General features: G+C 45.2%; 1 protein-coding gene across 4 annotated transcripts in view; it reads left to right on the top strand.

Annotated features, from left to right (window-relative positions):
• CTNND2 (catenin delta 2) overlaps window positions 1-26522 on the top strand; it is a 2169946-nt gene that overhangs the window by 85534 nt on the left and 2057890 nt on the right. For all 4 annotated transcript variants that reach the window (XM_069730454.1, XM_069730453.1, XM_069730452.1 and 1 more), the window contains exon 3: window positions 17717-17829. In XM_069730454.1, the coding sequence (XP_069586555.1) occupies window positions 17717-17829 (113 nt within the window). The remainder of the gene's footprint in view (window positions 1-17716; window positions 17830-26522) is intronic.

The raw sequence follows: 26522 nt of genomic DNA, 5'->3' as shown, positions 1-26522 counted from the left end.
AGTGACAGTCGAAGATATGCACTGCTCATGCCCATCAATCACACCCTCACAGTCAAAATAAATAAGACACCGAGGGGCATTGTGTCAGGCAGGGCGGCCACAGAGGCGCAGCCAGTCAACCAATGATGTCAGAAGACGGGCAGCGCTACCAAGGGGGTTGCTGCGTGTCATTACAAAGGAAAGTCACACCTCCGGGACGGTTTAATGGTCTCAGGGGACACATTTTATACATGTTGAGTTCGACGTGTGCAAGGAGAATAACTTAATGAGCCACCTTGTACAAATGCAGCATTACTGCTGTACAAGGTGGCTGTTATACATACAAACGCCCGGGGGGGGACAGGTTCCTTTTAATTTCAGTTGTTGTGTCTGCGTGGCGTTTACAGGACACGATGCCGGCTACACAGCAGGGGAACAGTTGGCGTTGCTGAACCCCACTGACACATTGGCTTGTGTTTTTCTCTGTGCAGCTAGCACTTCCGGGCACCAACTGGCGGTGTTAGAGCCCAGGGTCAGCATGAGGAGCAGAGGGAGCAGAGTGTAGGCCGTTTTAGGTCTGTTGTGTCTGCATGGTGTTTGCAGGACATGATGATGGCTACACAGCAGGGGAACAGCTGGCATTGCTGAACCCCACTGACACATTTGCGGGTGTTTTTCTCTGTGCAGCCAGCACTTCCGGGCACCAACTGGCGGTGTTAGAGCCCAGGGTCAGCAGGAGGAGCAGAGGAGCAGAGTGTAGGCCCGGAAGTGCTGGCTGCACAGAGAAAAACACCTGCCAATGTGTCAGTGGGGTTCATCAACGCCAGCTGTTCCCCTGCTGTGTAGCCGGCATCGTGTCCTGCAAACGCCAGGCAGACACAGACACAAAGCTGCCTCCAGTGCAGGCTTTAGCCTACACTCTGCTCCCTCTGCTCCTCCTGCTGACCCTGGGCTCTAACACCGCCAGTTGGTGCCCGGAAGTGCTAGCTGCACAGAGAAAAACCCCAGCCAATGTGTCAGTGGGGTTCAGCAACGCCAGCTGTCCCCTGCTGTGTAGCCGGCATCGTGTCTTGCAAACGCCACGCAGACACATCAACTGAAATTAAAAGGAACCTGTCCCCCCCCCAGGCGTTTGTATGTATAACAGCCACCTTGTACAGCAGTAATGCTGCATTTGTACAAGGTGGCTCATTAAGTTATTCTCCTTGAGAAATGGCGCTGAACGCATCATATGAAGCGCGACTTTGGCGCAAAGGTCGCGTACCGCATGGCCTACCCCACACAGGGATCGGATCAGGTTTCATGAAACCCGACTTTGCCAAAAGTCGGCGACTTATGAAAATGACCAATCCGTTTCGCTCAACCCTAGTAGTCAGCTGTGCAACAGCATTATGTCTATTATTCAAAATATTCTTATCAATTGTGTTAATAGTTAACTTATTAAGATAACTTAAGTAACATCAGTAAGAGAGTGACACTTCTCAGAAACATAATATACTTAATGTGACTTAAAAAAATGGTAACAAGAAGGTTCAACCTAGATTTTAGGAAGGGAACCCATGACTCAAGTCACCTTCTTTAAGGATAAATAAACATAACTCCCTGAGGTGGAAATGTATCAGAATCTCTGAAAAAAGGGAGTATTCAATAACAGGATATTTCTGCAAGTAGTTTCCTAGATTAGAGAGCAATTAAGCCAAAGCAATCATGTAATACAAAATGCAGACAAATAGGTCACCCACTGTCATGACTTAGCCATTATTTAACAATACGGGGACATGGGGACACATCTCTTGGGAAGTCTTTTTCAGTTTTTTGAATGTCTAAAGAGAAAATAGTATTCTGCAGCTCTTTCCTCTTCCTCCTTTGGGGAACTTGAGGGGATCATCTACAATCAGCCAGTTAGAATAATGTGTACCACTTTTCCTTACAATAAGGTGAAAAGGATGACTCCAGCAATATGCAGCCCCACTGTCTTTAATTTTAAGAAGTAGGAGTTGTAGTTCTCTTCTCATACACAGAGTGAGGCTAGAAATGTCAGGAAACAAGTAAATCTCAGCTCCTTTCACAGAAATCCACACAGTTTAACACTGTTATTATTGCTTTACTATGTTATGTAAAACTCACAAAAAGTGTTGAAAAATATTTATGGATTAGATTACTCATACATAGATTATGTGCTTTCTGTCACATTTTGGGGATATATAACAGTCCAAAAGGGCATTTAAAAATTTGTCCTGGTTACATTTCTTAACCATACACTATTCTGTAGACTGGGGTACATTTTTGTCATATATACGACTCTAAAAAATGCTAAAAAATTTTGCTGGGTTACATTTTGCATCCATAGAGTATTGCGTGGTCTTGAGTAGAGATGAGCAGACTTGTTTGGAAAATGTTCATCAATCTCAAATTCAGAACAAATGTACCGCATTCGAATTCAAGTGTGGTTTCCTGAGCATTTCTCCTCAAAGTCAGCAAAATTAGGTCACAGATGGATAAGTGATTGCATTTCCATTCATGCTTTTGTTATGACTTTGACTAGGATAGTTGTCCTATATGATGAGAGTGAGAGACATGTTTTTTTAAGAGGAGGATGTGTGTATAGCGGAGTGTAATTTTTTTTTAAATAACTTAATGTGTATACATTCATTTAGCCAAGCACTGCCAAAGTCACATGTCCCTCTCCATATAAAAAGTGGACATGTTTTGCTGGCACCATTTTCTCAGGAGACAGTGCAAAAAAGATGCTCCTGCTGCAGCTGAAAGTGAACTTTTCATTTAGTTAAATAGGATCCTGTCCTCTGTGAAATCGACCTTCCAGCACCTAACTAGCTTGTGCTAATAGAGTTGTACAGGCAGGAGTCCACATTTCCTACTCAAAATAGTTTGGGCTAAAACTGTGGTGCAGTCAGGACTCAGGAGGCCACATTTGTTAATATAAATTGTTATGGCTAATATTGGGAGGCATCCAGGAAGCCCCATTTGCTAATCAAAATCGTTAGGGCTAATAGTGTTGAGCAGTCCATTGTCCATATTTCCTACTCAAAATCATTTGGACTAATACTGTGTTGCAGTCAGGACTCAAGAAACCTCATTTGCTAATCAAAACCATTAGGACTAATATTGTTGTTCAGGCACACTTAGAAAATAAGTACTGATTGTTCATTAAGTGACAGATGACTGGGTAAAAGAGGTGAAGGGAACATACAGCATGAGTGGGAAAAAGCAAGGTCATGATGGAAGGGGGAATAGGTTTGGTGTTACACGTATATGTGGGTTAGGTGGCAATATTTCTGAAAGCTCCACTTAACAAACACCGTCTCGTCCTATCCAAAACATCTGACAACATCTGTTACTGGATGGGCTCCTGGACTCCCTTTCTTTGGCAGCCGCACAGAATTAGGCCGTGTAGATGAGGGACAGAAAGTGCATGTGCTCCAGTGGGTGGCAAGCGTGGCATCACGTAGCCTCTCCTCCTCTTCCTCCACCTTAACATCGCGCACAATACAATCCTAAGAGATGGCATCCCAATCACCCTTTTTTCTCCCCGCGTCACAACTTCCCAAGTGACTGTGGAGAACCACAGATGCGCCAATCTGCAGAGCTGTGCACACATTCTGTTTCAGGGACATCAGAAGTCTGCTCCACATATTCACAGAATCCAAAGGAGGAAAGAATCTGTTGGATCCTGGGCCTTGCAAAATAAGGTCCGAGCAGAATCCAGACACTCATCACCAGATGTTAAACTCAGATACCTGAAATACAAGAGGACTGTACTGTATTGTCAGGGCAGGAAAAGGAGGAGGGCGACTCTCAGGTCGAGGAGTGTGAGAACAGAAGAGGATGATGAGGTTTGAACCCAGACGCATGCAGCTAAGTAGCTTACCAGAGGAGAAGGAGGCTACATTGCAGTTTGCCGCACAGACACAAAGTGATGCAACCACAACAAGCACTGCATCGTCAGCCACAACTGTGGGGCCAGCACCGGTCGCGAGTCTGGAGTTCTTAGGGGCAGCAAGGGTTGCCTAGTCTGGGCTGGGTTGCCTTGTCTAGCCTGGGCCTTTTTTCAGACTGCAAAGGATGACCCAACTCAAGTTGTCTACCAAATTTGCAAAAAAAGACTCGGTAGAGTAAAAAATTGCAATAATTTGACTACTACATGCCTTAAGATGCCTTAATCTGGGAATCACACTAATATGCGGACTAGCAGGGCTCACCATTCATCGACCATCCCATCAACCGCATCTAAAGCTTTTTCCTCTTCTGTCACCATGGAAAGTGTTCTCACAGAGGTCTCTGGCCACAGAACCTCCACTTGTTTATTCCTTACAGTTGGTATGAGTTAGAACCTGCCAGCTGTTACGAAAGTGGAGATGACTGCTGTTTTTGTTTCACCAAGAGCAACACATCTTTCGCAATCCACCATAACACCTATGCCTCACTCACAGTCCAGCAGTTTGTCCTGCTCACCTTACTCCACCCTCTCTCAACACAGCAACTTGCCCTCGGTTCCAGAGTTGTGGTCACATAAAAGAACGTTTCCTCCTACATATGGCAAAGTTAAAAGCTTGAACTTGGCTATGGAAATGCTGCCTTTCTGACTGGTGGATACAGACGGTTTCTGAAAGTTGATGGCCATCACAGTCCCCCGTAACAGCTGCTCAGACTTCATTACTTCTCTAAGAAAGCTGTGCTTTCGACACACCAGCATGTTGCAGACACCATTACCCATTACTTGGCTAAATATCTGTCTGCCAGGGTGCATTTCACCACAGACACCTGAACTAGCAAACAAGGGCAGGGGCGTTACATCTCGCTGACTAAGTATTGGGTGACTATGGTGCCTGTGGGGGGAGGGGGGCAGGCGGTCAAAGGGCTGCTCCACAAGTCTTGGAAACCCCAAGGCTTGCGAGACAAACTTCTGTATCTTTCAGTTCCTCTACTGCTTCTGGCTCCTCTACCTCCTCTAGGGCTACCACCTGCGCCCCCAACCTCTCTATTAATGAGACATGCATTTCAGCTGTGCATAGACAACTATTCTGGCCAAGTTAGAGCAATGGCAGTCTCCAATGAACCTGGAGCCAGAGAAGGCCATGTGTGATAAAGGTTCAAACCTGGTGCAGCCCTAAGCCAGGGCAACCTCACTCACGTGCAATGTGTGGCTCATGTCCTCAACTTGCTGGTACATCAATTTTTCCATCTGGATGTGCTGTTGGAGAAAGTACGGTCGCTGTGTGCCCACTTCCTCCGATCTTGCACTTCACAGGTCATTGATTTACATCACGACAGAGGTCTTTTGGCCTACCGGTTAACCTTTTGATTTGTGATATGTCGACATTCCACTCTGCATATGTTGCAGAGACTGTAACAGCCACGAAGAGCTCTGGTGCAGTATGTCATTTTGCATAGCTTGGGCCAATGCAGTACAAACGTGGTGCAAATCACGCTTGATGAGTGGACACAGATGAAGGACCTCTGAACCCTTCTCCACATTTTCAAAATGGCTACTAAAATTGTTATTGAAGGAGCAGGAACCGAGGAACAAATTGAGGAGGATGAGGAGGAAGAGGTGATGGACGGGCAACAGTCAGGAGATGAAGAGGATAATGATCCCATCTCTGTTGTCCATGGTTGGCGGGTGGGTATGGAGGAAACAAGCTTGAGTGTTGATCCAACACCAACAGACTATAGACTTGGACCTCATGGAAGGGCCTGACACATGAGCATCTTCTTGCTGCACTATCTTTAACATGATGCCTGTATTCTTAGGGTTAGAAATAGTGCTGACTACTGGGTTGCCACTCTGTTAGATCCACGGTACAAGAGTAAATTTTGCCAGATGCTTCTCTCCCTAGAAAGTGACTCGCGCATGCTGGAGTATCGAAACACGCTTGTAGACAATCTTAAGAGTGTTATCTTATAATTATTTTCTGAAAATGGCAGCTACTGCACCTGTGCAGCAGCCTCTATCGGCAATCTGATTTGCGATATAATACATACTACTGCGCATGCGCCGCCGGCACCATTTGAGAGATGTTTCTTTTCCCCTAAATAAATTTATATCAAGAAATAAAATATTTAAATGAACATTATAGATGCGATCATGCCACAGTACATATGCCACCATCAGCACCTGCCTGCTGAATGTGAATTAAAATAAAAAAAAACCCATTATATTTAGCATGTAAAATCGGAGGCATATTGCCGAGGGATCAATGACCTGTCATAAACTATCAGTATGAATATCTAAGCAGAGGACCACATAAAGACTCCCCCCAACAGGCCTGCCCCGAAGCATGAGAATCTCATTAACTGAAAACTAAAAATAAAAATTAAACAACTATAACGGTGCAGTCTGTAGGTTACTCAGTACAATCCTGCTGACGGGTTCCCTTTAAGCCTAAGGCTGGCGTCACTCAGTGTAGGCAAATACGGTCCGTATTTCACATGCGTTATACGCAGAAATATTCCCAAAATAGTGATCCGTATGCCATCCATAGGCAGGGTGTGTCAGCATATTTTGCGCATATAAACCTCCGTATGTAATCTGTATGGCATCCGTACTGCGATATTTTCTCGCAGGCTTGCAAAACGGACATACAATGGATCCATGGGCTCAAATATTCATGAAAACATATATACAGTCTACATATATATATTGTAGGGATTTCACTCACTCAGGTGCGACGGCTGAGACTCAGGAGGCACGTTCCTTTAAAAGTTCACAGGGTTTATTGCTTCATAAACCACATGGCAAAATAACAGAAAGCAAATAGCCTTTGGCTCAGGGAAAGAAAAGCAAGTGTCCAGTCCTTCAGGCTCAGTCCTGGAGCCTTAACACACTCAGGAGGGTTTCACCTCCACACATATATCTGCTGTGTAAAGCATTAGCCTGTCTTATATAGAGCAAATCACACCCAGGAACCCATCACATGATTAGCCATGTGGTATGACATCACCACAGGTCCTGAAACACATATATACATGGTTATGTGAAGTAAAGAAAACACTCTGGGCTACATCACAGCGACAAGCCACCTATATGACACATACCTCCCATCGACTACACACCCTTTAGCCATGCTACATACCCCCCCTCTGCCTAAAGCCGTGAGGCTTGGCACTTTCCCCCACTAAACAAGGGATTCTTGATAGGGCATCAGCATTACCGTGCAGCCTTCCGGCCCTATGTTCCACATGTAAACTGAAGTCCTGCAGGGCTAAGAACCAACGAGTGACCTTTGCATTTCTACCTTTTGTTTCCCTCATCCACTTAAGTGGGGCATGGTCGGATATTAGTCTAAATTTACGTCCCAGCAGATAGTACCGTAACGTGTCCACCGCCCACTTTATGGCCAATCACTCTTTTTCTATGACTGAGTAGTTCTTCTCAGATGAAGACAGCTTTCTACTCAGATAGAGAATAGGATGCTTCTCCCCATGTAGCTCCTGAGAAAGGACTGCTCCTACCCCAACATCTGAGGCATCTGTCTGAAGAATAAATTCTTTCTTGAAATCTGGGGCCATCAGAACGGGTTGCTTACATAGAGCCCCTTTCAATTCTTGGAAGGCTGACTCTGTCTCTTCGGACCATTTAACCATCACTGATTTTGTCCCCTTTAGCAGATCGGTCAGAGGCGCAGCCACTGTGGCTAAGTTTGGGATGAACCTCCTGTAATATTCCACAATCCCCAGAAAAGCTTTAACTTGCTTTTTGAAGAGTGGTTTTGGCCATGTTTGAATTGCCTCCACTTTCCTGATTTGGGGCTTTATTTCTCCATGACCCACTATATAGCCTAGGTACTTAGCTTCTTCCTTACCCAAGGCACACTTCTTCGGGTTTATAGTAAACCCCGCCTCTCTTAGAGCATCAAACACCGCTTGGATTTTTTTCCAGATGACTGTCCCAGTCTGGGCTAAAGATGACGATATCATCCAGGTCCGCAGCAGCTTATGGGGTGCAAGGACTCTATCCATAGCCCTCTGGAAGGTCGCCGGAGCTCCCTTTAGGCCAAACGGCATCCGGACATACTGGAAGCATCCATCTGGTGTAGAAAACGCCGTCTTCTCCTTGGCTTCCTGTGCCATGGGGATCTGCCAATACCCCTTTGTCAAATCCAAGGTGGTTATATATCTGGCGTGCCCAAGCCTTTCGATGAGCTCATCAACGCGGGGCATGGGATAAGCGTCGAACTTGGAGACCTCATTCAACTTCCGATAGTCGTTGTAAAACCTCCACTCTCCATCAGGTTTTGGGACCAGGACAATTGGGCTCGACCAACCGCTCTTGGATTCCTCAATGACTCCAAGCTTTAACATACGCTCCACCTCCTTGGAGATTACTTCTCGATGAGCCTCAGGAATACGATAGGGCTTCACATTCACCCGCACATGTGGCTCTGTTAGAACCTCATGCTCTATGACCTTCGTGTATCCTGGCAACTCTGAAAACAGGTCCCTGTTTTTCTGGAGTAACTCCCAGCACTGCTGTTTCTGGGTCTTCGATAGCGTCTCCGCTATAGTAACCGCTCCAACCTTACCTTCTGGGTTGCTTAACAAAGATGAAGTTACTGCCAGCTCTCTATCTTGCCATGGCTTGATGAGGTTGACATGGTAAACATGGAATGGTTTCCGTCTTCCTGGTTGGTGAATTTTATAATTTATCTCACCAAGTTTCTCGACGACCTCATATGGCTCTTGACATTTGGCCAACAACTTGCTTTCCACCGTCCGAAAGAACACAAGAACTCGGTCTCCCAGATTGAACTGCCTAACCCTTGCAGACCGGTTGTAGACCCTGGCCTGAGCTCCTTGTGCCTGGAGGAGGTGTTCTTTCATGATAGGCATCACCTTTGCAATCCTCTACTGCATCAGGGCCATATGCTCAATGACGCTTCTGTGGGGCGTGACTTCGGCTTCCCAGGTTTCCTTGGCTATATCTAGGAGTCCTCGCTGATGTCTGCCATATAGAAGCTCAAACGGTGAGAACCCTGTGGAGGCCTGTGGAACTTCACGAATGGAAAACATCAGATATGGTAAGAGACAATCCCAGTCTCCACCGTCTTTCTCTATAGCTTTTCTCAGCATGCTCTTCAGTGTCTTGTTAAACCTCTCAACAAGGCCATCTGACTGGGGATGGTACACCGAGGTTCTCAACTGGGAGATTTTCAGGACTTTGCATAACTCCCTCATCACCTTGCTCATGAAAGGTGTCCCCTGGTCAGTCAGGATCTCCTTCGGCAGACCTGTCCGGTAAAACACATGGACCAACTCGCGGGCTATACTCTTCGAGGAAGAATTTCTCAAGGGAATTGCCTCAGGATAGCGTGTGGCATAGTCCAGGATGACTAATATAAACTCATGGCCCCGGGCTGATTTAACTAAGGAACCGACCAAGTCCATGGCAATTCTCTCGAACGGCACCTCAATAATTGGCCATGGCACAAGGGGGTTCCAGAAATGAGGAGTGGGAGCAGTTAGCTGACATGTAGGGCAGGACCTGCAATAGTCCACTATATCCCGGTGACACCCAGGCCAATAGAACCTCTGCACAACCCGTTCCTGCATTTTTTCCACCCCTAGGTGTCCACCCAAGATGTGTCAATGGGCCATGTCCAACACCTTCCGTCTATATGGACCCGGCACTACCAACTGCTCTACCAACTCCTCCCTTATTTTCATGACCCAGTACAACAACTCCCCACTCATCAGAAAATGGGGAAATCTTTCCAGGCTTCATTGGTTCCCTACTCTTGCTAGGGAGCTCAGAACCTTTTCCCCACAAATCCCAAAAGAAACAGAAATTCCGGCCAATAATTATAGGGTGCAACAAGTCCTGAACGACGCTGACTATATGGGACTCAGTGCCACATGCCATTTCAATGTCCACCCTGGCCATAGGGTAGTCCTTTGCATCACCATGTATGCACCGCACTCCGACTTTATTTCAGCAGGTGGAGATTAAAAGTGGCCCTCACCAGGGTCACTAAGCTCCCCGAGTCTAACAGTGCCGTTACTGCTCAACCGTTCACCTTTACGGGACACGCTTGAGGCCCCTCGTTGGGCGGAGAGTTCACACTGCAGGCTGGATATGCATAGTATGAACTTCGGCGTCCCATGCTGCAGTCCATCTGCTCAGTGGTCTGGGAACAACGGGCAGCTATATGTCCTAGCTTGTGGCACCTCCAGCAAATAATATCACCCGTAGGGACCTTGGGCACCACCTCCCCCGCCTTTTGTGACCTTGGACGCCCCACACCCTTTTTGGGACTCAACTCCCTTCTGGAACCCCCAGTACGGCATGGGCTGCCTCCCGAAGGAGCCTTCCAACCCTTGGTATCTCTCAACCAGTCCAATCAGCTCAACGGCATTCTGGGGATCACCCTGGGCAACCCAAGACTGTATGGGCCTCAGGAGGGAATGGACAAACCGATCCATCATCACCCGTTCTACCATCTGTGCAGGTGTAGATGACTCTGGCTGCAGCCATTTCTGGACCAGGTGCAACAGATCAAACATTTGGGAGCGAGGTAGTTTGTCCCGGTGATAGGCCCAGCAGTGAATTCGCTGTGCCCTGACAGTCAGTGTCACCCCCAACCGTGCAAGAATCTTGGCTTTCAATTTGTGATACTCCTTGGCATCCTGCAAGGTCAAGTCATAGTACGCCTTCTGGGGTTCTCCCGTCAGGTATGGCGTCAGTACCTGTGCCCACTGCTCTGGCGGAAGTTTTTCCCTCTCAGCGACCCTCTCAAATACCGTCAGGAAGGCCTCAACATCATCCCCGGGGGTCATTTTCTGCAATGCGCGTCTTACCGTCTTCCGGACGTGGGTGTCATCAGCCAGACCTGGGGTTGGGGCGCTCATCTTGCCCTGGATGGCGGTTACCAGAAGCTGCATCTGCTGCTGCTACTGTGACTGCAACTGGACCAAGTGTTTGAGCAGGACCTCCATTTTCCCCGGCAATGCTTGCTGGCTTGCAACAGCCTTGACCCAGGACATTAAATAATAGACTTACGTCTCAGCTGGGAACGCTGCCTGCACGTCTCTACCAATTGTAGGGATTTCACTCACTCAGGTGCGACGGGTGAGACTCAGGAGGCACGTTCCTTTAAAAGTTCACAGGGTTTATTGCTTCATAAACCACATGGCAAAATAACAGAAAACAAATAGCCTTTGGCTCAGGGAAAGAAAAGCAAGTGTCCAGTCCTTCAGGCTCAGTCCTGGAGCCTTAACACACTCAGGAGGGTTTCACCTCCACACATATATCTGCTGTGTAAAGCATTAGCCTGTCTTATATAGAGCTAACCACACCCAGGAACCCATCACATGATTAGCCATGTGGTCTGACATCACCACAGGTCCTGAAACACATATATATATATACATGGTTATGTGAAATAAAGAAAACACTCTGGGCTACATCACAGCGACAAGCCACCTATGTGACACATAACTCCCGTCGACTACACACCCTTTAGCCATGCTACAATATATATATATATATATATATATATATATATATATGTCAGTGAGACATATATACATATATATTTATATTTAATACAGCGCTAGATAGCAAAAGCCGGCAATTGAACTACCGGCTTTTAAGCTATCTCCTTCCTAAACCCGACAGGATATGAGACATGGTTTAAATACAGTGAACCATTTCATATTCCTTATTTTTTTACATATTCCTCAAAAATATTGTTCCAAGTGTCTGTGTGTAAAATTTGGGGGCTCTAGCTATTAAAATAAAGGTGTTAAATCACGGAAAAAATTGGCGTGGGCTCCCGCGCAATTTTCTCCGCCAGAGTGGGAAAGCCAGTGACTGAGGGCAGATATTAATGGCATAAAGAGGGACCATGGTTATAGGACCCCCCCTGGCTGAAAACATTAGCCCCCAGCCACCCCAGAAAAGGCACATCTGGAAGATGACTATTGTAAGGTGACATTAAGCCAGGTTAATAATGGAGAGGCGTCAATATCCATTATTAATCCAATAGTAGGAAATGGATAAATCTCCGGGTCCGGGTGGCATACACCCACGAGTACTAAGAGAACTAAGTAATGTAATAGATAAACCATTATTTCTTATTTTTAGGGACTCTATAGCGACGGGGTCTGTTCCGCAGGACTGGCGCATAGCAAATGTGGTGCCAATATTCAAAAAGGGCTCTAAAAGTGAAACTGGAAATTAAAGGCCAGTAAGTCTAACCTCTATTGTTGGTAAAATATTTGAAGGGTTTCTGAGGGATGTTATTCTGGATTATCTCAATGAGAATAACTGTTTAACTCCATATCAGCATGGGTTTATGAGAAATCGCTCCTGTCAAACCAATCTAATCAGTTTTTATGAAGAGGTAAGCTATAGGCTGGATCACAGTGAGTCATTGGACATGGTATATCTCGATTTTTCCAATGCGTTTGATACCGTGCTGCACAAGAGGTTGGTACACAAAATGAGAATGCTTGGTCTGGGGGAAAATGTGTGTAAATGGGTTAGTAACTGGCTTAGTGATAGAAAGCAGAGGGTGGTTATAAATGGTATAGTCTCTAACTGGGTCGCTGTGACCAGTGGGGTACCGCAGGGGTCGGTATTGGGACCTGTTCTCTTCAACATATTCATTAATGATCTGGTAGAAGGTTTACACAGTAAAATATCGATATTTGCAGATGATACAAAACTATGTAAAGCAGTTAATACAAGAGAAGATAGTATTCTGCTACAGATGGATCTGGATAAGTTGGAAACTTGGGCTGAAAGGTGGCAGATGAGGTTTAACAATGATAAATGTAAGGTTATACACATGGGAAGAAGGAATCAATATCACCATTACACACTAAATGGGAAACCACTGGGTAAATCTGACAGGGAGAAGGACTTGGGGATCCTAGTTAATGATAAACTTACCTGGAGCAGCCAGTGCCAGGCAGCAGCTGCCAAGGCAAACAGGATCATGGGGTGCATTAAAAGAGGTGTGGATACACATGATGAGAGCATTATACTGCCTCTGTACAAATCCCTAGTTAGACCGCACATGGAGTACTGTGTCCAGTTTTGGGCACCGGTGCTCAGGAAGGATATAATGGAACTATTGAGAGTACAAAGGAGGGCAACAAAATTAATAAAGGGGATGGGAGAACTACAATACCCAGATAGATTAGCGAAATTAGGATTATTTAGTCTAGAAAAAAGGGGCGATCTAATAACCATGTATAAGTATATAAGGGGACAATACAAATATCTCGCTGAGGATCTGTTTATACCAAGGAAGGTGACGGGCACAAGAGGGCATTCTTTGCGTCTGGAGGAGAGAAGGTTTTTCCACCAACATAGAAGAGGATTCTTTACTGTTAGGGCAGTGAGAATCTGGAATTGCTTGCCTGAGGAGGTGGTGATGTCGAACTCAGTCGAGAGGTTCAAGAGAGGCCTGGATGTCTTCCTGGAGCAGAACAATATTGTATCATACAATTATTAGGTTCTGTAGAAGGACGTAGATCTGGGGATTTATTATGATGGAATATAAGCTGAACTGGATGGACAAATCTCTTTTTTTCGGCCTTACTAACTATGTTACTATGTTACTATGTTACTATGGTTAATAAAACATACACACATTATGGAAAAAGTATTTTAATGAAATAAAGACACAGGGTGTTGTATTATTTTATTATACTCTAAATCCAATTGAAGACCCTTGTCACCTGAAACAAAGTTAAAATAAAAAAAAATATTCCATACCTTCCGTTGTTCAGTCTTGTCCCACGCTGTAAATCCATCTGAAGGGGTTAAATAATTTTACAAGCAGGAGCCTGCTAATGCAGCCGCCCCTGCCTGTAAAATCTGGGGAATGATTGGAAAGCAGGGGAACGTAGCTACCTAGACTTGCTTCATTAGCAGGCTCCTGCTTGTACAAGCGTGGGACAAGACTGAACGACGGAAGGTATGGGATATTGTTATTTTTTTATTTTAACTTTGTTTCAGGTGACAAGGGTCTTCTATTGGATTGAGAGTATAATAAAATATTGCAACACCCTGTGTCTGTATTTCATTAAAATACTTTTTCCATAATGTGTGTGTGTTTTATTAACCATTTCCTACTATTGGATTAATAATGGATAGGCGTCTTATTGACGCCTCTCCATTATTAACCTGGCTTAATGTCACCTTACAATAGCAAGGTGACATTAACCCTTTATTACCCCATGTCCCACCGCTACAGGGGAGTGGGAAGAGAGAGGCTAAGTGCCGAATAGGCATATCTTCCAGATGTGCATTTTCTGGGGTGGCTGGGGGCAAATGTTTTCAGCCAGGTGGGTCCTATAACCATGGTCCCTCTCTAGGCTATAAATATCTGCCCTCAGTCACTGGCTTTCCCACTCTGGCGGAGAAAATTGAGCGGCAGCCCACGCCAATTTTTTCCGTGATTTAACCCTTTTTTTTAAATAGCTAGAGCCCCCAAATTTTACACACAGACACTTGGAACATTATTAGTGAGGAATATGTAAAAAAATAAGGGATATGGAATGGTTTACTGTATATAAACCATGTCTCATATCCTGTCGGGTTTAGGAAGGAGATAGCAAAAGCTGGCAATTGAATTACCGGCTTTTAAGCTATCTAGCGCTGTATTAAATATAAATACATATATATATATGTATATATATATATATGTCTCACTGATATATATATATATATATATATATATATATATATATATACACTAGCTGAAGAGCCCGGCGTTGCCTGGGCATAGTAAATATCTGTGGTTAGTTATAGCACGTCACTTCTCTTATTTTCCCATCACGCCTCTCATTTTCCCAATCACATCTTTAATTTTCCCCCTCACATCTCTCATTTTCTCCCTCACACTTCTCATTTTCTCCCTCACTCCTCTCATTCCCGCCTAACACTTGTCATTTCGACCTCACATCTGTCATTTCCCGATCACTACACTATTTTCCCTCACTCCTCTCATTTTGCACTCACACCTTTTCATTTTCACCTCACGACCTCGCAGACTGTGCCGGTCGCTGATTGGTCGAGGCAACCTTTATGACATCATCGTCGCCATGGCAACCATTATGACATCTACGTTGATACTGTGCCCGTTGCTGAATCAGAAACATGGGATTTCTACGTCCTTTATGACATCATCGTCGCTGTGCCCGTTGCTGATTGGTCGAGGCCTGGCGGCCTCGACCAATCAGAGATGCGGGATGTCTACGTCCTTTATGACATCATCATCGCTGTGCCCGTCGCTGATTGGTCGAGGCCTGGCGGCCTCGACCAATCAGACACGCGGGATTTCCAGGACAGACAGACAGACAGACAGACAGACAGAAAGACAGAAAGACAGACAGAAAGACAGACGGAAAAACCCTTAGTCATCTTCTATATATAGCATATACCTGTATGTCATCTCCTCCTGTATATAGTATATACCTATAGGTAATGTGCTCCTGTATATAGTATATACCTGTGTGTCATCTCCTCCTGTATTTAGTATATACCTGTATGTCATCTCCTCCTGTATATAGTATATACCTGTATGTCATCTCCTCCTCTATATAGTACAGTATATACCTGTGTGTTATCTCTCCTGTGTATAGTATATATCTGTGTGTCATCTCCCCTGTATATAGTATATACCTGTGTGATCTCCTGTATTAGACCTCGTTAACACGTTATTTGCTCAGTATTTTTACCTCAGTATTTGTAAGATAAATTGGCAGCCTGATAAATCCCCAGCCAACAGGAAGCCCTCCCCCTGGCAGTATATATTAGCTCACACATACACATAATAGACAGGTCATGTGACTGACAGCTGCTGTATTTCCTATATGGTACATTTGTTGCTCTTGTAGTTTGTCTGCTTATTAATCAGATTTTTATTTTTGAAGGCTAATACCAGACTTGTGTGTGTTTTAGGGCGAGTTTTGTTTGTCAAGTTGTGTGTGTTGAGTTTTGTGTGGCAACATGCGTGTAGCAACTTTTTGTGTGTCGAGTTGCATGTAACAGGTTAGTGTAGCAAGTTGTGTGCAGCAAGTTTTGCGCATGGCGAGTTTTGCGCGTGGTGAGTTTTATGTCTGGTGCCTTTTGAGTATGTGCAAGTTTTGTGTGAGGCAACTTTTGCATGTGTTGCAAATTTTGTGCATGTGGCAATTTTTCCGCGTGTGCAAGTTTTGCGTGTGGCGAGTTTTCCATGAGGTGAGTTTTGCACTTGTGGCGAGTTTTGCGTGAGCCTAGTTTTTGCATGTGGCGAGTTTTGCGCGTGGTGAGTTTTGAGCGGCGACTTTTGTGTTTCGACTTTTATGTGGCGAGGTTGGTGTATGTGTGGTGAAATGTGTGCTGAGGGTGGTATATGTGTTCAAGCACGTGGTAGTGTGTGGCGCATTTTGTGTGTGTGTTCATATCCCCATGTGTGGTGAGTATCTCATGTCAGGGCCCCACCTTAGCAACTGATCGGTATATACTCTTTTGCGCCATCGCTCTCATTCTTTAAGTCCCCCTTGTTCACATCTGGCAGCTGTCAATTTGCCTCCAACACTTTTCCTTTCACTTTTCCCCATTATGTAGATAGGGGAAAAATAGTTTGGTGAATTGGAAAGCGCGGAGTTAAAATTTCACCTCACAACATAGCCTATGACGCTCTCAGGGTCCAGACGTGTGACTGTGCAAAATTTTGTTTCTGTGGCTGCGACGCCTCCAACACTTTTCGTTTCACTTTTTTCCCCATTATGTAGATAGGGGCAAAATTGTTTGGTGAATTGGAAAGCGCAGGGTTAAAATTTCACCTCACAACGTAGCCTATGACGCTCTCAGGGTCCAGACGTGTGACTGTGCAAAATTTTGTTTCTGTAGCTGCGACGCCTCCAACACTTTTCCTTTCACTTTTTTCCCCATTATGTAGATAGGGGCAAAATTGTTTGGTGAATTGGAAAGCGCGGGGTTAAAATTTCACCTCACAACGTAGCCTATGACGCTCTCAGGGTCCAGACGTGTGACTGTGCAAAATTTTGTTGCTGTAGCTGCGACGCTTCCAACACTTTTCCTTTCACTTTTTTCCCCATTATGTAGATAGGGGCATAATTGTTTGGTGAATTGGAACGCGCGGGGTCAAAATTTAGCCTCACAATATAGCCTATGACGCTCTCGGGGTCCAGACGTGTGACTGTGCAAAATTTTGTGGCTGTAGCTGCGACGGTGCAGATGCCAATCCCGGACATACACACACACACATACACACACACATACACACATTCAGCTTTATATAGTAGATATATATATACCTATTCTATGTGTAGACATTTATTTTAGCTATTCTATTATAACCTGTCAGTGTGATTTTACTGTACACCGCGCTGAATTGCCAGCTTTTCTATAGAACACCGCTGCATATTTCTCGCAAGTCACACTGTTGGTCCGTGTTTAATTCGTATTTTTCTCGCCCCCATTGACTTTCATTGGCGTATTTTTTGCACAATACGCTGACAAACGCAGCATGCTGCGATTTTCTACGGCTGTACAAGACTGTATAATACGGATACGTAAAATAGGCAGATAGGAGCTGGGCCATAGAGAATTATTGTACCGTGTGCAATCCGTATTTTCTGCGCCTCTCATACGTCTGTAAAACTCGCTAGTGTGACGCCGGCCTTATAATGCATGAAAACATTGAAAAGAAAAGCCTTTAAATAAGTATTTAATTTACATGGTGATTTTTATTTTTAGGAACTGCAGTTTGAAAGATTAACACGAGAACTTGAGGCTGAACGTCAGATTGTCGCCAGTCAACTGGAGAGATGCAAACTTGGTTCAGAAACTGGCAGCATGAGTAGTATTAGGTAAGAATGATTTCAAGCTTCTGGATCTCTCACATGTAAAAACAGTAGAATGTAGTATGGTTGACATAAATAGAACAAAAATATTGAATTATAAATCTATTGTTAGATTCTGAAACCAGATATTAACCCCTTTACCCAAAGAGTGGTTTGCATGTTAATGGCCAGGCCAATTTTTACAATTCTGACAACTGTCCCTTTTGAGGTTATAATTCTGGAACGCTTCAACGGATCCCGGTGATTGTGACATTGTTTTCTTGGACATAATGTACCGTATATACTCGAGTATAAGCCGAGATTTTCAGCCCAAATTTTTGGGCTGAAAGTGCCCCCCTCGGCTTATACTCGAGTCACGGTAGCGGTGGGGTCGGCGGGTGAGGGGGTGAGGGCGCTGAGGTATACTTACCTAGTCCCAGCGATCCTCGCGCTGTCCCTGCCGTCCCACGGGCTTCGGCGCTGCAGCTTCTTCCTCTCTTCAGCGGTCACGTGGGACCGCTCATTACAGAAATGAATAAGCGGCTCCACCTCCCATAGGGGCGGAGCCGTTTATTCATTTCTCTAATCAGCGGTGCCGGTGACCGCTGATAGAGAAAGAAGCTGCGGCACCGAAGACAGGAGGGGACAGCGCGAGGATCGCCAGGACTAGGTGAGTATGTTATATTCACCTGTCCTCGTTCCAGCCGCCGGGCGCCGATCCATCTTCCCGGCCGGCGCCTCCATCTTCCCGGTGTCTGCGCTCTCTGACTGATCAGGCAGAGGGCGCGATGACGCATACAGTGTGCGCGGCGCCCTCTGCCTGATCAGTCAGAGCAGAGACGCCGGGAAGATGGAGGCGCCGGAACGAGACGCCGGGAGCTGCAATCAAGGGAGGTGAGTATGTGTTTTTTTTTCTTTATTGCGGCAGCGGCGGCACAAATTTATGTGGAACAGCTATGGGGCACAGTGAACGGTGCAGAGCACCGTATATGGCACAGCACAGCTATGGGGCACAGTGAACGGTGCAGAGCACTGTATATGGCACAGCACAGCTATGGGGCACAGTGAACGGTGCAGAGCACCGTATATGGCACAGCACAGCTATGGGGCACAGTGAACGGTGCAGAGCACTGTATATGGCACAGCACAGCTATGTATGGGGCACAGTGAACGGTGCAGAGCACTGTATATGGCACAGCACAGCTATGTATGGGGCACAGTGAACGGTGCAGAGCACCGTATATGGCACAGCACAGCTATGGGGTACAGTGAACGGTGCAGAGCACCGTATATGGCACAGCACAGCTATGGGGCACAGTGAACGGTGCAGAGCACCGTATATGGCACAGCTATGGGGCACAGTGAACGGTGCAGAGCACCGTATATGGCACAGCTATGGGGCACAGTGAACGGTGCAGAGCACCGTATATGGCACAGCACAGCTATGGGGCACAGTGAACGGTGCAGAGCACCGTATATGGCACAGCACAGCTATGGGGCACAGTGAACGGTGCAGAGCACCGTATATGGCACAGCACAGCTATGGGGCACAGTGAACGGTGCAGAGCACCGTATATGGCACAGCACAGCTATGTATGGGGCACAGTGAACGGTGCAGAGCACCGTATATGGCACAGCACAGCTATGGGGCACAGTGAACGGTGCAGAGCACCGTATATGGCACAGCACAGCTATGTATGGGGCACAGTGAACGGTGCAGAGCACCGTATATGGCACAGCACAGCTATGTATGGGGCACAGTGAACGGTGCAGAGCACCGTATATGGCACAGCACAGCTATGGGGCACAGTGAACGGTGCAGAGCACCGTATATGGCACAGCACAGCTATGTATGGGGCACAGTGAACGGTGCAGAGCACCGTATATGGCACAGCACAGCTATGTATGGGGCACAGTGAACGGTGCAGAGCACCGTATATGGCACAGCACAGCTATGGGGCACAGTGAACGGTGCAGAGCACCGTATATGGCACAGCACAGCTATGGGGCACAGTGAACGGTGCAGAGCACCGTATATGGCACAGCTATGGGGCACAGTGAACGGTGCAGAGCACCGTATATGGCACATCTATGGGGCACAATGAACGGTGCAGAGCACCGTATATGGCACATCTATGGGGCACAATGAACGGTGCAGAGCACCGTATATGGCACAGCTAGGGGGCACAATGAACGGTGCAGAGCACTATATGGTTCACACCTATGGGGAAATATGAACGGTGCAGAGCACTATATGGCACAGCTATGGGGAAATAATGATCTATTTTTATTTTTGAAATTCACCGGTAAATGCTGCATTTCCACCCTAGGCTTATACTCGAGTCAATAAGTTTTCCCAGTTTTTTGTGGCAAAATTAGGGGGGTCGGCTTATACTCGGGTCGGCTTATACTCGAGTATATACGGTACTTAATTGTAGAGGTAACATTTATTTGATAGGACTTGTGTTTATTTGTGAAAAAAACGGAAATTTGCCGAAAATGTTGCAATTTTCCATCTTTGAATTTTCATGCCCTTAAATCACACAGATGTGTCACACAAAATACTTAATAATTTATACATATTAGTCCAAAATATATAAAGAACACATCCAAAGCAATGACATACCAAAAAAGACCTATCAAGAAAATGGAACAGGCCACAGAATGTTCAGTTCAAACCAATAATTTATTATAAATAGCTGAGATAAAAACTCGTTGCATAGCATATACATTTTCCATAATATACATTTTTTATAATGATATACAGAATGCCTCCAATCCAAAAACTTGTTCCATGTGAAGTGCAACAGACACAATAACCAATTATACAGGTCCTTCTCAAAAAATTAGCATATAGTGTTAAATTTCATTATTTACCATAATGTAATGAATACAATTAAACTTTCATATATTATAGATTCATTATCCACCAACTGAAATTTGTCAGGTCTTTTATTGTTTTAATACTGATGATTTTGGCATACAACTCCTGATAACCCAAAAAACCTGTCTCAATAAATTAGCATATTTCACCCATCCAATCAAATAAAAGTGTTTTTTAATAACAAACAAAAAAACCATCAAATAATAATGTTCAGTTATGCACTCAATACTTGGTCGGGAATCCTTTGGCAGAAATGACTGCTTCAATGCGGCGTGGCATGGAGGCAATCAGCCTGTGACACTGCTGAGATGTTATGGAGGCCCAGGATGCTTCAATAGCGGCCTTAAGCTCATCCAGAGTGTTGGGTCTTGCGTCTCTCAACTTTCTCTTCACAATATCCCACAGATTCTCTATGGGGTTCAGGTCAGGAGAGTTGGCAGGCCAATTGAGCACAGTAATACCATGGTCAGTAAACCATTTACCAGTGGTTTTGGCACTGTGAGCAGGTGCCAGGTCGTGCTGAAAAATGAAATCTTCATCTCCATAAAGCATTTCAGCCGATGGAAGCATAAAGTGCTCCAAAATCTCCTGATAGCTAGCTGCATTGACCCTGCCCTTGATGAAACACAGTGGACCAACACCAGCAGCTGACATGGCACCCCACACCATCACTGACTGTGGGTACTTGACACTGGACTTCAGGCATTTTGGCACTTCCTTCTCCCCAGTCTTCCTCCAGACTCTGGCACCTTGATTTCCGAATGACATGCAAAATTTGCTTTCATCAGAAAAAAGTACTTGGGACCACTTAGCAAAAGTCCAGTGCTGCTTCTCTGTAGCCCATTTCGGCACCTGTAGCCCATTTCCTGCACACGCCTGTGCACGGTGGCTCTGGATGTTTCCACACCAGACTCAGTCCACTGCTTCCTCAGGTTCCCCAAGGTCTGGAATCGGTCCTTCTCCACAATCTTCCTCAGGGTCCGGTCTCCTCTTCTCGTTGTACAGCGTTTTCTGCCACATTCTTTCCTTCCAACAGACTTACCATTGAGGTGCCTTGATACAGCACTCTGGGAACAGCCTATTTGTTGAGACATTTCTTTCTGGGTCTTACCCTCTTGCTTGAGGGTGTCAATGATGGCCTTCTTGATATCTGTCAGGTCCCTAGTCTTACCCATGATGGGGGTTTTGAGTAATGAACCAGGCAGGGAGTTTATAAAAGCCTCAGGTATCTTTTGCATGTGTTTAGAGTTAATTAGTTGATTCAGAAGATTAGGGTAATAGGTCGTTTAGAGAACCTTTTCTTGATATGCTAATTTATTGAGACAGGTTTTTTGGGTTATCAGGAGTTGTATGCCAAAATCATCAGTATTAAAACAACAAAAGACCTGACAAATTTCAGTTGGTGGATAATGAATCTATAATATATGAAAGTTTAATTGTAATCATTACATTATGGTAAATAATGAAATTTAACACTATATGCTAATTTTTTGAGAAGGACCTGTAGTATATCATGAAATAAGTCTGAAATAGCTTATTCCTCGATTTATTGTGGGCCTAATTAGTGGGTACCATGGCAACTAATTTACCTAAACAGGACCAGATGGACCTATGCTAAAAATGCCAATATATATACATATATCCCTATTTTTTCCAACAGCCTGTAAGGCTTGTATACTAATATATACCAGTTAGTCTATTGCAAAATATGGTCTGGCTATATAATCAGGTGCCACCGTGCATATACATATAGCTGTTACGCCAAGGCAGCCTACACGGCTCATATATCTGCACACATGTGCATAAATGTATGTCTATTTACTACAACAGTCTATAAGACTTGTATGCCAATATATACCAGTTTGTCTGTTACAACAATGGTCTAGCTATATACTCAATATACCAACATGCACATATGCACCGCTACCGAGCCAAAGCTGCCTACACGGCTTTTTTAATTTTAATACATTTACAATGCAGAGAAATGTAACAGTACTAGTGGCCAAAAGTGAATTGAATGCGTCTCAAAAGAAGGAAAAAAAAGCGTTCTGAACCATTTTTTTTTCTGTGCTCTTTTTTTTCCTCTTGATATCTGGGTGGTGCTGGATATATGCTCTGGTATGGAGGTTCAGGGTTTGTTTTCTCGTGTGGATCAACTTGCTGCAAGAGTCCAGAGTATCCAAGATTATGTTGTCCAGACTCCGGCTCTAGAGCCTAGAATTCCTGGGTATAATTCCTACTCCTGATTTGTTTTTTGGGGACAGATCCAAGTTTTTGAACTTTAAAAATAGCTGCAAATTGTTTTTTGCTTTGAAACCCCGTTCTTTTGGTGATCCCATTCAGCAAGTAAAAATCATCATATCCTTGCTGCGTGGTGATCCTCAAGACTGGGCTTTTGCTCTTGAAACAGGGGATCCGGCATTATTGAATGTAGATGCATTTTTTCAAGCGCTCGGATTATTGTATGACGAACCTAACTTTGTAGAGCATGCTGAGAAAACACTGTTGGCCCTGTGTCAGGGTCAAGAAGCGGCAGAGTTATACTGCCAGAAATTTAGATAATGGTCTGTGCTCACTAAATGGAATGAAGAGGCTCTGGCTGCTATTTTCAGAAAAGGTCTTTCTGAAACCCTTAAAGATGTTATGGTGGGCTTTCCTACGCCTACCGGTTTGAGCGAATCTATGTCTCTAGCCATTCAGATTGATCGGCGTCTGCGCGAGCTCAAAGCTGTGCACCATATGGCAGTATCCTCTGCGCAAAGTCCTGAACCTATGCAATGTGATAGGATTTTGACTAGAATAGAATGTCAGGAATTCAGACGTCAGAATAGGCTGTGTTTTTACTGTGGTGATTCGGCTCATGTTATCTCTGATTGCCCTAAGCGTACTAAGAGAGTCGCTAGGTCTGTTACCATTAGTACTATACAGCCTAAATTTCTCTTATCTGTGACCCTGATTTGCTCATTATCGTCCTTTTCTGTCATGGCATTTGTGGATTCAGGCGCTGCCCTGAACTTAATGGACTTAGAATTCGCCAGGCACTGTGGTTTTTCCTTGCAGCCTTTGCAGAGCCCTATTCCTTTGAGGGGCATTGATGCTACACCCTTGGCCAAGGATAAACCTCAGTACTGGACGCAGATGACTATGTACATGGCTCCTGCACATCAGGAAGATTGCCGTTTTCTGGTGTTGCATAACCTGCATGATGTTGTTGTACTGGGATTTCCATGGTTACAGGAACATAATCCGGTGCTGGATTGGAAAACTGTGTCGGTGACTAGTTGGGGTTGTCAAGGGGTACATAGTGACGTTCCTGTGATGTCAATTTCCTCTTCCCCCTCTTCTGAGGTCCCTGAGTTTTTGTCGGATTTCCAGGATGTATTTGATGAGCCCAAGTCCAGTTCCCTTCCTCCGCACAGGGACTGAGATTGTGCTGTTAACTTGATTCCTGGTTGCAAGTTCCCTAAGGGCCGACTTTTCAATCTGTCTGTGCCAGAGCATGCCGCCATGCGGAGTTATGTTAAGGAATCTTTGGAGAAAGGGCATATACGGCCCTCTTCGTCACCATTGGGAGCGGGTTTCTTTTTTGTTGCTAAGAAGGATGGCTCCTTGAGACCCTGTATTGATTATCGTCTGCTTAATAAGATCACGGTCAAATTCCAATACCCCTTGCCTTTACTTACTGATTTGTTTGCTCAGATTAAGGGGGCTAGTTGGTTTACTAAGATTGACCTCCGAGGGGCATATAATCTTGTTCGTATTAAACAGGGTGACGAATGGAAAACTGCATTTAATACGCCCGAAGGCCATTTTGAATACCCTGTGATGCCATTTGGGCTCTCTAATGCTCCATCTGTGTTCCAGTCTTTCATGCATGATATTTTCCACAATTATCTTGATAAATTCATGGTCGTATATTTGGATGATATTTTGATTTTTTCCGATGATTGGGAGTCTCATGTGAAGCAGGTCAGGATGGTGTTCCAGATCCTTCGTGATAATGCTTTATTTGTGAAGGGGTCTAAGTGCCTATTCGGAGATCAGAAGGTCTCTTTTTTGGGTTTTATTTTTTCTCCCTCGTCTATGGAAATGGATACTGTTAAGGTCCAAGCTATTAATGACTGGATCCAACCCACATCTGTGAAGGGTCTTCAAAAATTTTTGGGCTTTGCTAATTTCTATCGCCGTTTCATTGCCAACTTTTCCAGTGTGGTTAAGCCCCTTACTGATTTGACGAAGAAAGGCGCTGATGTGACGAATTGGTCCTCTGAGGCTGTTGAGGCCTTTCAGGAGCTTAAGTGCCGATTTACTTCTGCCCCTGTGTTGCGTCATCCGGATGTTTCTCTTCCTTTTCAGGTTGAGGTCGACGCTTCTGAGATTGGGGCAGGGGCCGTTTTGTCTCAGAGGGAGTCTGATGGTTCTTTGATGAAACCATGTGCTTTTTTTTTCCAGAAAGTTTTCACCTGCGGAACGCAATTATGATGTCAGCAATCGGGAGTTGTTGGCTATGAAGTGGGCGTTTGAGGAGTGGCGACATTGGCTTGAGGGAGCTAAACACCGTGTTGTGGTCCTGACCGATCATAAGAATCTGATTTACCTCGAGTCGGCCAAGCGGCTGAACCCTAGACAGGCTCAATGGTCCCTGTTTTTCTCCCGTTTTGATTTCGTGGTCTCGTATCTTCCGGGATCTAAGAATGTTAAGGCTGATGCCCTCTCTAGGAGTTTTTCGCCTGATTCTCCTGGAGTCCTTGAGCCGGTTGGCATTCTTAAGGAGGGGGTGATTCTTTCTGCTATCTCCCGTGATTTGCGGCGGGTGCTTCAGGAATTTCAGGCTGATAGGCCTGACCGCTGTCCAGTAGGGAAGCTGTTTGTTCCTGATAGATGGACAAGTAAGGTAATTTCTGAGGTTCATTGTTCAGTGTTGGCTGGTCATCCTGGGATTTTTGGTACCAGAGATTTGGTTGCTAGGTCCTTTTGGTGGCCTTCCTTGTCGCACGATGTGCGTGCTTTTGTGCAGTCCTGTGGGACTTGCGCCCGGGCCAAGCCTTGCTGTTCCCGCGTTAGTGGGTTGCTTTTGCCTTTGCCGGTCCCTGAGAGGCCCTGGATGCATATTTCCATGGATTTTAATTAGGATCTTCCTGTTTCCCAGAAGATGTCTGTTATCTGGGTTGTTTGTGACCTGTTCTCTAAAATGGTTCATCTGGTACCTCTGCCTAAGTTGCCTTCCTCCTCAGATCTGGTTCCATTATTTTTTCAGCATGTGGTTCGTTTGCATGGCATTCCGGAGAATATTGTGTCTGACAGAGGTTCTCAGTTTGTCTCTAGATTTTGGCGGACCTTTTGTGCTAGGATGGGCATTGATTTGTCTTTTTCTTCGGCGTTTCATCCTCAGACTAATGGCCAAACTGAGCGAACTAATCAGACCTTGGAGACCTATTTGAGATGTTTTGTGTCTGCTGATCAGGATGATTGGGTGTCTTTCTTGCCGTTGGCCGAGTTTGCCCTTAATAATAGGGCTAGTTCGGCTACTTTGGTTTCACCTTTCTTTTGTAATTTTGGTTTTCATCCTCGTTTTTCTTCTGGGCAGGTTGAGCCTTCTGATTGTCCTGGTGTTGATTCTGTGGTGGACAGGCTGCAGCAGATTTGGACTCATGTGGTGGACAATTTGACGTTGTCTCAGGAAAGGGCTCAACGTTTTGCTAACCGCCGTCGGTGTGTTGGTCCCCGGCTTCGTGTGGGTGATTTGGTTTGGTTGTCTTCTCGTCATGTTCCTATGAAGGTTTCTTCTCCTAAATTTAAGCCTCGGTTTATTGGTCCTTATAAAATTTCTGAAATT

Source organism: Ranitomeya imitator, chromosome 6 (genome assembly GCF_032444005.1).
Source record: "Ranitomeya imitator isolate aRanImi1 chromosome 6, aRanImi1.pri, whole genome shotgun sequence".
In the NCBI taxonomy this organism is placed as follows: domain Eukaryota; kingdom Metazoa; phylum Chordata; class Amphibia; order Anura; family Dendrobatidae; genus Ranitomeya; species Ranitomeya imitator.
This window is presented reverse-complemented; position numbering and strand designations above follow the sequence as displayed.